Source organism: Carassius carassius, chromosome 41, assembly GCF_963082965.1.
Source record: "Carassius carassius chromosome 41, fCarCar2.1, whole genome shotgun sequence".
Classification (NCBI taxonomy): Eukaryota; Metazoa; Chordata; class Actinopteri; order Cypriniformes; family Cyprinidae; genus Carassius; species Carassius carassius.
The window spans coordinates 12,987,841-13,000,670 of NC_081795.1; the positions used below are offsets into that span (position 1 = coordinate 12,987,841).

The 12,830-nt window shown below is 39.9% G+C and overlaps 1 protein-coding gene across 1 annotated transcript; it reads left to right on the forward strand.

The window, feature by feature from the left end:
* Positions 1-1,577: 1,577 nt before the first annotated feature.
* On the forward strand, positions 1,578-3,955 carry LOC132123246 (apolipoprotein A-IV-like). The gene is made up of 4 exons (XM_059533816.1): positions 1,578-1,653; positions 1,801-1,873; positions 2,006-2,099; positions 2,797-3,955. Exons 2-4 carry the CDS (start codon positions 1,825-1,827, stop codon positions 3,587-3,589), a joined length of 936 nt encoding a protein of 311 aa, XP_059389799.1. The 5' UTR covers positions 1,578-1,653; positions 1,801-1,824; the 3' UTR covers positions 3,590-3,955.
* Positions 3,956-12,830: the final 8,875 nt, after the last annotated feature.

Here is a 12,830-nt window from a genome sequence, read left to right on the forward strand (position 1 = left end):
CATTTCACACACTTTTAGCCCTACATAAGAATGAACTCATCTGACAAGGTAGCTTTACTGCTGAAGTTATAACTTATCTGATAAAACTGATAATATATGTTATAGTTAGCCTACTTATAAATTGATATCCATTCCCACAAAACAACTTGTTGCACAATTTGTTATTGCAAAGTTAAACTCAGTTCATGGAGAGTTATCCTGCAGTCTCCTCCTAGATAACAACTGTTTCCGTATTTAAAGATCTCACTAGTGACGCATTTGTAAATGTGACCCTGGACTACATCCTAAGTCTTAAGTCGTTGGGGTTTATTTGTAGCAATAGCCAAAAATACATTGTATGGATCAGAATAGTTGATTTTGCTTTTATGCCAAAAATCATTAGGATATTGAGCAAAGATCATGTTCCATGAAGATATAAATACATTAAAAAATATGCATGGCTAAGAACTTCATTTGGACAACTTTAAAGGCAATTTTCTCAATATTTTGATTTTTTACACCCTCAGATTTCAGATTTTCAAATAGTTGTATCTCGGTCAAATATTGTCCTATTCATACATCAATGAAAAGTTTATTCATTCAGCTTTCAGATGATGTTTGAATCAGGTACAGAATCCTTTAGAGCTGGTTCTCACTCAGTAGTAGGAAGAAGAAGAAGAATATCAATATTTACCTGAAACAAACCCTGCAAAATGAATATTAACGTTTGGCAGCGATTAAGAATTTTTAATACATTTTAAGTGTGTGTCACATACCTGAATTAGTATTTCCTAGGCCAAAGGATGTTACATTTGTGAATGAATGTAGTGGGATTGATCCAGTTCTGCTGAAGTGCATACAGTCTGTTTAGTTTCCATTCGTTTTTTGGGTCAGTGATAAGATATATATGACTTAACAGCCAACCTTTTTTTTTTTCTTCAGAAATTAAACCAGTGATACACTGATAATATTTAGGAAAAGGTAAAAGTGATGCTCACATAGTCACCATAATTGAACGATTGTATAACTATATGATTGGAGATAAACGTGTTATTGCCTGGACAGCAAAATAAATGGAACAAATTACAATGACGTAATGCTTTAGATTTACACAACACACTACCCTGGACAAACAGTATGTTTGGTAACTAAAACTATGGCAGATATTGCAGCAAGCACAGGCCTGGTGGGTTCATTCTCTGTGACTTATTTCTGTGTCATTGTTGTGGGAAAGCTAAGTAGGACTCAACATGACTGATAAAACTAAGCCAAATTTCATGCAGTTAAGTTCATATCCAACATAAGCCCTGCAGGACAGAGCATCGTGAAGCCCATGTCGTAAATGTTATATGTACTCAAACCTTTTCACTATAAGAGCCAAACACCTCCGGTTAGTAGTAAACATTCCAATAACAATGACCTCTCATTAATTGGAATTGCGTCAATATTGGCCTTGATGTGACATCACTGGGGCTACTCTGAATCTGTGTTGTTGGAAGAGAGCAGCTTTGAAGAGGTCACTTTGCAAAATATCTCTAGGTCCTTGCGCCTATCGTTATCAGACTGCCCCTCTACGTGGTTTGTGTTGACACAGATGACGAACAGGACAACCTCTGATAAGGGACTGCTTTAAATGTGGACCCCGAGAAGAAATTGTCATCTTCACATCAACAGGTAAGGGCCAAATATCTACTTGTATAGACTAATTGATTCATGATATTTGAATGCTTTTTTTTTATATATTGGCAGTCAATAACATTTAAATAAATGAATCTAATTACATGAATCTTGTTTCTTTCTTTCTTTCTTTCTTTGTTTTAGAATAACCTGCAACACTACAAAAATATGAATGTGCAGTTTGTTGCATTGGCTTTGGCTTTAGCTGCTACAACAGGTTTGTTGCCTCTTCAGTTTTGTATATTATCAATTTCCATTCCCTCTAAAATGGAGATTTTTACATTCCTTATTTAATTTTTTTCTTTCTCTGTCTTTTTTTTTTATCTAATGCAACCATACTCCCTTTCAGCATTTCCACTCAATGATGAGATCAGTCGAGACACATGGAGTTTACAGAGAGACAATCAGGCCATTGACAAGAAATTTTTTGCAAAAGACTTAAAGTAAGTTCACTCTCATATTAGAAGAATTGACAGTACAGTACAATGGCATAATGCTTATTTATTTTGTCTATTTTCATGCATTAAAAGTTGTATTCATACATAAAGTACCATGTCTTGAATACACCTCTTCTGAGATTTCTTAATTAAAATGTATTTTGATATTTTTTGAGGGACATGAAGTGAAAATGTCAATTTGCAATACATCTGTAGTGATATCATAATGAAGAAAATGGCTCATAAAAAAATAATTAAATTCTCGAATGGAAGACTTTATTATTAGTTATAATATTGTATTATTATTTCGTAAAAAAAAAAAAATCCTTTAACAATTAATATTTGTAAAACTTTTGTAACGCCATGTGGTGCAACCAACCAATAGAGTAAAGATATTAATGAATTGATAAAAATAATAATAATAATAAATAAAAAAAAACTTTTTACCTTGAAAAATACATTTAAAAATGTTTATGAAAATAATGAGAAGAGGTACACTTAAATGTTTTCAAGGTGTATGGAAAATGTTATTAGTTTTTACTTTTTTTATTGTATAAGAGTTTCTTAAACCATATGAACCAACAAGAATACAAAAAGTACATTTTGGATAGCTAGTTAGATTTTTTCCTTCTCTTTATCATGGACATTCTTGTCCACATCCAAGTCATTGTCCAAATCACTGACCCCTGATCCTATTTTGTAGTGGTGTGTGGAAGAACCATGTTGTGAGCAGTGACCTTTACTCCCAAGACTCTAATAACCCCATGGCAGCTGAACTGAGTCGCAAACTGAGTATGGAGTCTGAGCGGCTGAGGGCTCGTCTCAAGCAGGAGCTTGCTGAACTGAGGCAGAGACTCTCTCCTTACCCCAGCCACCCGAAACACACTATGGCCAATGTCAAGGAGTTCCTGTCCCCCTTCACTAAGCAGCTCCAGACGGCTCTCCAATCCAACACTCAGGACCTCTGTGAGAATCTCAATCTGAACCTCCAGGACCTGAACCCAGAGGAAGCCACACTCTACCAGGAGGCAGTGCAGAGGATAACGCTAGCTTTGGAGGTAAGCCACCAGAAAAGGACAGCAGCCTTTGAGGACTTTAAAACAAAAGCATTTGAGGCTGTAGAGGAGGAACGAGACAGTAGTGGAAAGGATCTTTGGGAGGAAGTTACGGCCAGGCTGGGACAGGAAGTGTGTACCTTCAGTTTAGAGGTACAAGGTCAGGTCGCGGCACTCAAGATAGCTTTGGCAGGCCATCTGGCCTCGGCACAGCCTCCAAGGGATGTGATGGCTTCAAAAGTGGAACAGTTCTGCCAGAATTCCTCAGCTCGGAATCAACAGTTTATTTCCAACTTAGACCAACAGATGACCGCCCTGCAAGAAAACCAGAGTCATGGTGAATCAGCTGGTTTCCATCAGACAAACATAGAGTCCATACAGGAGGATTTCTCAACTAGACTAACAGCCTTATTACAAGACATCGTTCACACTCTAAATTGAACAACACACCTCCATTCCTATCAGAAATACAACTGTGATGTACTGTAAATAACAGCTTTTTTTTTGGATTGCACATTGTGACCTGTCACTTTTGTAGAACAATGTTGTTGTTTGTACAGTTTTCAGAAAGATCCTTATGTAAAGTACAGCGAAATCCATTGAATTGAAAGACAACAGAAAACCTTTCTTCCGTTTGCTGTGATAGATATTCTGTGTTATGTGTGGGTATACTGTTTCATAAACATGTAAATAAAGACAGGTTCAATTTGTACATTTTTTTAAATGAATATATGTTGTCCAGTGATTATTGTCTCAACCACAGTATATGAATAAACGTTCTTTCTAAATAAATCACATCTAAACAATTGTGATGTCATATTAACAGCAAATCATTGGCTCATACAGAGGTTTTCAAACAGGTCCATAGAAAATGAATACAATTTTATACAAAACTGATATGAAAACTATGTCACAAACTACTTGAATCTATAATAGAAAACTTTTTTTTACATAATTTGCTTTTTAGGGCTGTCAAAGTTAACATGTTTATTAAATGCAATCATTTTTAACACAAAACATTAAAAAAGCTCTCTTACAAATAAATCTTAATTAAAATATTATTTTTATACTAAATTCATATTCACCTAATAGCTGGCAGAAAACTTTCCAGATATTATTTGAATAATTTACTTTGCTTTTGGTACAGTCAAACTAAAAGTCAATTATTTAATATAGAAACAAACTGTCACAGTGTCTGGGTTGTGTTCCCTGGGTTTCCACTAGGTGTCCTCAGTTCCCACAGTGTTTATCATTTATCACTTCCTGTCTCCTTATTTGGTCACCTTCCTCCTTGTTTAGTTAATTGATTGTTCCCCACCTGTCTCCTGTTTCCCCATCATCCTTTTGTGTATTTATACCTGGTCTGTCTGAGTCTTAGTGACGGAGTCCTTGTTTAATGTTAAATGTTATTCATGTCCGTCGCCTTGCCTTGCCTTGCCTTGCCTTGCCTTGCCTTGCCTTGCCTTGCCTTGCCTTGCCTTGCCTTGCCTTGCCTTGCCTTGCCTTGCCTTGCCTTGCCTTGCCTTGCCTTGCCTTGCCTTGCCTTCGTGTTTTGTTATGTTTGGATTTACCGGTTTTGACCCTGCCTGGATTGTTTAACCCTTTGGATTTGCCCTTTAATAAAAGACATACCTGCACTTGGTTCTATCTCCGTGCTTCATTGGATCCCGGCCGTGACAGAAGGACTCCGTCACTACAAGAGCCAGCGGTATGTCGGCTTATGTCTCCTCCCCAGCCACAGTGCGGGAGAGGAGTGGATTTGAAGGAACTCGCCTGGTGGTTTTCCGGGGAACCAGAGGAGGTCGCCGAGGAGGGAGTGGTCGAGAGGATACTCAGCACCGCTCTCAACCAGGACCGCCCTTCGACCCGGGGCTCGTGTGGGATGGATTAGAGCCACCGTCTCACCATGGCGGACGGAGAGGAGAGAGGAAGCGCACGTCCGTCACAGTGGCGTCACTGCCCATGATGGCCGCTAGTCCAGCGCCACGAGGCAGGATGGACGCCAACACAGCACCACAACCCAAGGCGATCACGAGTCCAGCGCCACGGTGCAAGATGGCCGCCAGCTCAGCGCCAACGCCCAAGAGGGCCGCTGACTCATTCTTGGACTATTTCGCTACGCTGTCCAAGATCCTAGAGATTCCCAAGACGGTTGACGTCATGGCTGCTGAGCCAGAGCCGCAGCACAAGATGGCCGCCAGCCCAGAGCCACAGCACAAGATGGCCGCCAGCCCAGAGCCACAGCACAAGATGGCCGCCAGCCCAGAGCCACAGCACAAGATGGCCTCCAGCCCAGAGCCACAGCACAAGATGGCCTCCAGCCCAGAGCCACAGCACAAGATGGCCGCCAGCCCAGAGCCACAGCACAAGATGGCCGCCAGCCCAGCGCCACAGCACAAGATGGCCGCCAGCCCAGCGCCACAGCACAAGATGGCCGCCAGCCCAGCGCCACAGCACAAGATGGCCGCCAGCCCAGCGCCACAGCACAAGATGGCCGACTCAACGCCTGAGTCTCCAGACAAGGTGTCACCGACTCGCCAAAATAGAGGGCGGAGGAGGAGGAGACAGGCGTCTACCGTTCCTCAAAGCCCAGAGGACGTTCCCGAGGCGGTGCCCGATGCTGTTCCGGAGGCCGAGGCGGTGCCCGATGCTGTTCCGGAGGCCGAGGCGGTGCCCGATGCTGTTCCGGAGGCCGAGGCGGTGCCCGATGCTGTTCCGGAGGCCGAGGCGGTGCCCGATGCCGAGGCGGTGCCCGATGCTGTTCCGGAGGCCGAGGCGGGGCCCGATGCTGTTCCGGAGGCCGAGGCGGGGCCCGATGCTGTTCCGGAGGCCGATGCTGTTCCGGAGGCCGAGGCGGTGCCCGATGCCGTTCCGGAGGCCGAGGCGGTGCCCGATGCCGAGGCGGTGCCCGATGCCGTTCCGGAGGCCGAGGCGGTGCCCGATGCCGAGGTGGAGGCCGCTCCCGATGCGGTGCCCGAGGCCGCTCCCGATGCGGTGCCCGAGGCCGCTCCTGAGGCCGTGACCGAGGCGGTGCCCGAGTCCGTTCCAGAGGCGGTGCCCGAAGCCGAGGCGTCTCAAGTCTCCACAGGCAGTCCAGAGTCGAGTCAGGTTCCAGTTGACCCTCCAGAGGCGAGTCAGGGGCCAGTGAACTCTCCAGAGTCGAGTCAGGCGCCAGTGACCTCTCCAGAGTCAGGGCCAGTCACCGTTGAACTTTCAGAGTTAAGTCAAGTCACTGGGTGGTCTGCTGCTCCGCCCTGTTGGACTCCGGCATCGACCACAGGGGCGTGGTGGTCATCTGCTCCACCCTGGAGGACTCTGGCCTTGACCACACGGACGTGGTGGTCTTCCGTTCCGCCCTGGGGGGCGTTTGCCCTGACTACACGGTTGTGGTGGTCTTCCGCTCCGCCCCGGAGGACTCTGGCCTTGACCACAAGGGTGTGGTGGTCTTCTGCTCCGCCCTGGGGGGCTTCATGTTGTTGTTTTTTTTTGTTTTTTTTTTTCTCTCCTTTTGTTTTTGTGTTTATGTCGGTCCCTGTTCCTTTCGGTTAGTCTGGCCCTCCGTCCCTCCCCCTGAGCCTCCACCTGTCCGCCTCCCTCCTGGTCTCTGTTTTGTGTCTGTCTTGGAGCGTCTGGGAGCCGCTCCTTAGAAAGGGGGTACTGTCACAGTGTCTGGGTTGTGTTCCCTGGGTTTCCACTAGGTGTCCTCAGTTCCCACAGTGTTTATCATTTATCACTTCCTGTCTCCTTATTTGGTCACCTTCCTCCTTGTTTAGTTAATTGATTGTTCCCCACCTGTCTCCTGTTTCCCCATCATCCTTTTGTGTATTTATACCTGGTCTGTCTGAGTCTTAGTGACGGAGTCCTTGTTTAATGTTATTCATGTCCGTCATCTTGCCTTGCCTTGCCTTGCCTTGCCTTCGTGTTTTGTTATGTTTGGATTTACCGGTTTTGACCCTGCCTGGATTGTTTAACCCTTTGGATTTGCCCTTTAATAAAAGACATACCTGCACTTGGTTCTATCTCCGTGCTTCATTGGATCCCGGCCGTGACACAAACAACACATTGTCTTTATAATACACATGACTATTTTTACAATTATGCTTCTTTTATGACCTTGTTAATTGTTCATTTTGTATTTTCTAATTGCCTAGGCAAAAAGGTGATTAAAATCGTATTCTAATGGAAAATCATATAATTCTTTACCATTTTTTAACCCTATACAATTTTAAATTTTGGCATTCTAACACCATTTAAAGAGAACTAAGCAAAACAAGCTATATGTTGATTGAAGTAAAGTTTCTAGATACCATTGCAGAAAAACTGCAGTGTTCTTACTTTCCACTGAGATTGGCAGCTTTAACTTCAACACAGACTTTAGTGCGCAGTTCTAATTCAGTAAGCGGAACCTCAAATTTGCTATTAAAATCTGTGCTCTGATACAGAAATAATAAAAAACAGCAATAAAATGGTACATATTTTTATTTCAGAGTAAAGAATTTAAGACAAAATCAAACTTACATTGAAGACTCCCATGCTGAGCGTGTCAATGAAAGTACCATTGTTGTCTCTAGTGGCCACTGACACTGATGACCTGCATGAAGAATACTAATCAGGTCAAGCCTTTTTTTTTTTCATATTGCCATTGGTGAAATATGCAGTGGAGATAGTAGAGGTCTGTGGAGTAACTGGTGATGCCCTGTGAAGAGCTGGCTGAATCAATGTATCCTGTGATAATGACGGACTGAATGATGGAGGACATGCTGAATGGACAAGAGGAACTGGGTACCTCATCTACAATCTAAACTTGTCCCAAACGAAAATTCAATAACGTACTATACAAAAAAAAAAATTGTTTTTAAAAATACATATTTATCATTTTTTATAATCATAATTAAAACATTTACATTTATAGGCAGATTGAACCATTGCAGGATGAGAGCCAGTGCACAGAAGCAGAGACACAGCATCATTCCTGCTATAGAGCAACAGCAAAACGCAACTAAAAAAAAACACAGACTGATTAATCATCCAACAACACAACCTTAATTTATGCAACTGTTATAATTAAAATGAATGTAATTATTTAGAATGCACTGTGTTATTTATTAACATTTAAGAGAAAAAAAGCAGTAGATATCAGTGTAAAGAAACAGTAAACCATACCTGTTTAACTCCCAGCAACACAATTTGAGAAAGGTGATGAGATGCTACATAAGTCACTATAAATGAAGACTGATAAATATATGATTATGACTACAAAGACGTAGAAAACATGTACGTATATGTTAATAGTTAGCATCATTCTTGAAAGCATTTTACCATCATTTTTTAAATGTAAAGTGCAATTGGAATCAGGTTTATGATTTATTATGTGTAATCTGCAAGCTGTACATTGACATCTGCAATTTGTATGTATATAATGTGAAATGCATTAATTAAATATGTTTATTGAAATAAAGTCTTGGATAGCACACCAGGTATCATGTTGGCTATTATTTGAAATTGTGTTAGTTGTATGGTTTGTTTCAATGAGAGTAAATGAAAATGAGCAATATTTACTCAAATTATTGCACGTTTAACACTGATATTTTTGTCATATTGTTGTAAATTACATGAAAACCCATATCTTTAAACTCTCAGATGTTTTGTTGTCTGTTTGACCCAACAGTAAAAACGGTCCAGAATTCTTGCTGTCTATTTTGTCTGAGAACAGATATTTTTCTGTAACAGTATTCAATGTCACAATCTTAGAACGTAAATTAAGAGTATGTTGTGTATAAATCATTTAAAACATAAAATGTTTGCATAATCTACTAGGAATAAAACATTATAAATACGAGAAATGTGATAATGTGCCACAAAACACAGAACACCAAAAAAAAAGCCTTTGTTCGTAGCTCGCATGCAAGCATCATCTATTGTCTTCTGAGAGCTATAGATCAAGACCCCCCTGCTAAAGGCTAAAGAGTCAGTTTTGTCTGAGGGATGCTGAAATCTGACAAAGAACTTTAAATGAGGCACGTACACTTTTTTTTTGTGCCAAAAAGCCCCTTGGTGTGAGAACATATTTCAGATATTATGCTTGGATGCGTCACACCTTGATGATTTTCTGTTCTTGTCCACTGGACTAAACAACTCCATGTGTTATTTAATCTTATTCTCAGTTTAGATGAATTCATGTGACTTCAGAGATCACTAAATCTGATTTGGAGAGGTTGTAAAATGCATAGTGATGTATGTGAATCATACTTTTTCAAGAAGTCAAGCCACTTGCACAGTCAGATAAAAACAATTTGACTACAGTGGGTACAGTTAATTTATAAACAACAATTCATAAATGCACAAGGCAACATAAGAATCTACAACAACTTCAGATTCTGATTTCATCCTTTAACTGAAGGATACCTGTATTAATCAAACCGTAGACACAGTAACAAGAAAACGAGAAAGTAGAAAGCGTTTGAAAGGATGACAACTGTGACAGCATTACAAGTGAACAAAGCAAAGGAACGTTGAGGCTCTTCAAAACAAATAGTAGGACAATAGTAGAACAGTACTAGTACAATACTACCACCTGCTGGTTCAATACATTACAAATTGCATCACCAAAATTATTGCCAGTGAATTAGCAATGACATCTTAATACAACAACAGTAGCCTGAATGTCTAGTCTAGTGTTCATTCCCGTCAAAAATGAAATGGCACTTCCCTGACCAAATCTATTATCTTGTTTATTGCTATTATTTTACAAATACAGTAGTTCAATCCGTTCAATATCTGTCTATGATGTCACTGAAAGCAGTGGCAGTGGATCTTGCGTCTTCTCAAACTCCTCTCTTAGTAATTACAAGAGTCAGCTTGTACTTTTTAAGTACTCATATCTGGCTGCTGCAATATTATACTTTCATGCATCCATGTAATAGTAAATTCATAGCATTCAGTGAGATAAACTTTAATGTCCATTCTATATGCATGTGCAATAAATATGCAAGCTGCAGCATCCACACAAACTGAACACACCTAAACAAACTGTACAAGCTGCATGTTACTGTAGATTATTTGAAATAAGCACAACCTAAAATGCCAGGAAGGCATTCTCTGAAAATAGTCATTTTATGCAGGTACATACAACAGCTAGTTCCTGTCCCCGAGTCGGAATGGTTTTAGGAGTGCTGACATACAGGTTGCACTGTTACGGCAAGTCTTTATGAATGAGGCATTCAATCATTCATTCAAAAACGCTTATTCTGGAATAATACTATACTTTCTATTTCTCTAATATCTTTATATGACAGAAATAGTGAGAGCAGTATCAGCCTCTGGTAATGAGTAAGAATCATTCACTCAAACAAATAATTAAAAGTTTTATCTAGGAACGAAATGTCACTAATGTGTGTTGCTTGGAGACATGCTGCTGTATAATGCGAATTCTGCAATATTAACGTAATAGATCAAATAATAGAATAATGTAAATAATGTAAACACCTAATGATGTAAACAGAACACAGCAAAAACACTCACAATCGTGCTGTTTTTCAAAAGGTTTCAATACTAACGTCAAGCACACATTCAGAAGTCAGTGGTCCTCAAAAGAAGGGACTTGAGTCTAATAAAAGGGACATGACAGACTACATTCAGTTAGGAGGGGCAATGAGTCTGAGCAGCCTGCCAGACATCAGTACAAACAAACTACACATGCAATGCCACTGGCCTGATGGCCTCACCCTTATTTCTCCAAAACCCCATGACATCTGCAGGATCTGTTCATAATACACTACAAAGATTTCACTACATATGATTACACAGTAACACTGTAGGAGGTTGTCTCTACCGAAAATTTAACTAAGTAGGCCTCTTGTAACTGTCATGCACATCAGAAAAGTTTTTATTTATGTTTTTATTCCCAGTTTAAGTTGTTTAATGAATTTTTTTTTTTTTTGTCTGGTAAAGGGGGAAATGTCTGGAAATGAAAAAGGTCCAAAAAAAAAAAAAACACAAAGATGAAGAGGAAGCAGACTGTTGAAAAACTGTGTGCTTCCTTTCCTGACTGGCTTCCTATTCCTGAGGATAGTGTGTGGCTGACTGTGAGCTGGCAGGGTTAACAGCAGTGACTGAGCTCCTTTGACTTGCACAGACCAGTCAACTTCATAAAATATAATCGTATTTCCTCTGTTTACTAGTGAGCCAAACAAAATTGGTCCCTCTGCACTCATGTCTCTGAACAGATTTTATATGAACTGTAGAAACCGCATGATTGCACAGTGATTGATGTTTAGTAATGTGTTAAGCACAAAACATCGCTAAAACTTGATGCACATAGTTACTTATCACTTATATCCTGCAAAACATTTAACATAAAAAAATCTAAGCACTACAAAATAAAAATAAAACAACAATTTGGCAATTTAACAACTTAAAGATAAGGAAAAGTTATCCAAAAATACAATTTTGCTGAAAAAAATGTATTCACCCTCAGGCCATACAAAACGTGGATGAGTTTGTTTCTTCGTCAGAACAGATTTGGAAAAATGAAGCGTTGCATCACTTGCTCACCAGTGGATCCTCTGCAGTGAATGGGTGCCGTCAAAATGAGATTTCAAACAGTTAATAAAAACATCACATTAATCCACATGTACTCCATGACTCCAGTTCATCAATTAACGTATTGTGAAGCAAAAAGATGCATGTTTGTAATAAACAAATCATTAAGACTTTTTCTCTTTCACTTCAAACCGTTGCTTCCAGCTAAAATCGTGATATTGCTATCAAGTGAAAGTGTCGTCAACTCTGAATCAGGAGAGAATAGTAGCCTGTAGATCAAGCACTCTTCCAAAACAGTTATAATCAAATATTTGGTAGGTTTTTGGTAAATTTTGATGTAAGAGGACAACAGGATGGACTTTTTCACCAGATTAAACATTATTATGGATTATGGACTCTAAACTTTGTCCAGAATCAATAGTCTGATGTTAAAACACCTTAATGATCAATTTGTTTTACACACAAGCAGCTTTTCACTTCACAAGACATTCATTGATGAATTGGAGTCATGGATTATACTTGTGGACAACTGTGATGCTTTTATCAGCTGTTAGTTCTCTCATTCTGACGGCACCCATTCACTACATAGGAGTGATGTGAGTGATGCTAAACCTCCAAAGAGAGGTAAAAAAAGAGGTTTTCCAAAGAGACGTAAAAAAGACGCACATAAATACATCTGTGTAATCTTTTAAAAATGTGTTAGCTAAGTTATTATTAGATTGTTTATTTAAAAATACCTAACAAAAAACATGCGTTGTAGAAAAATAATATATATATTATATATTTCGGAACACTTAAAATTCACACGTGAGTGGGAGCACAAAAACAGTGCTAGCAGACACTTTCAGAGACTCGAGCAAACTTTCTGGAGCCTGAGCGAAAACTAAGTTGGTTTCCACGGTGCCCGTAAAGTGACTTGTTCGGTTTAGTTTTGTCTTGGCCACAAAATATTAACTCGTGGGAACGTGATAATATGTCGTGGCCACGAGATATTATATATATTATATATATATATATATATATATATATATATATATATATATATATATAAAGTTTATGTCATCCCTGTGAATTCTTTTCTTCACTATAAGGCCTGTTGTATTTGTTATTGTAATTAAAACCAAAACTCCTTACTATTTAA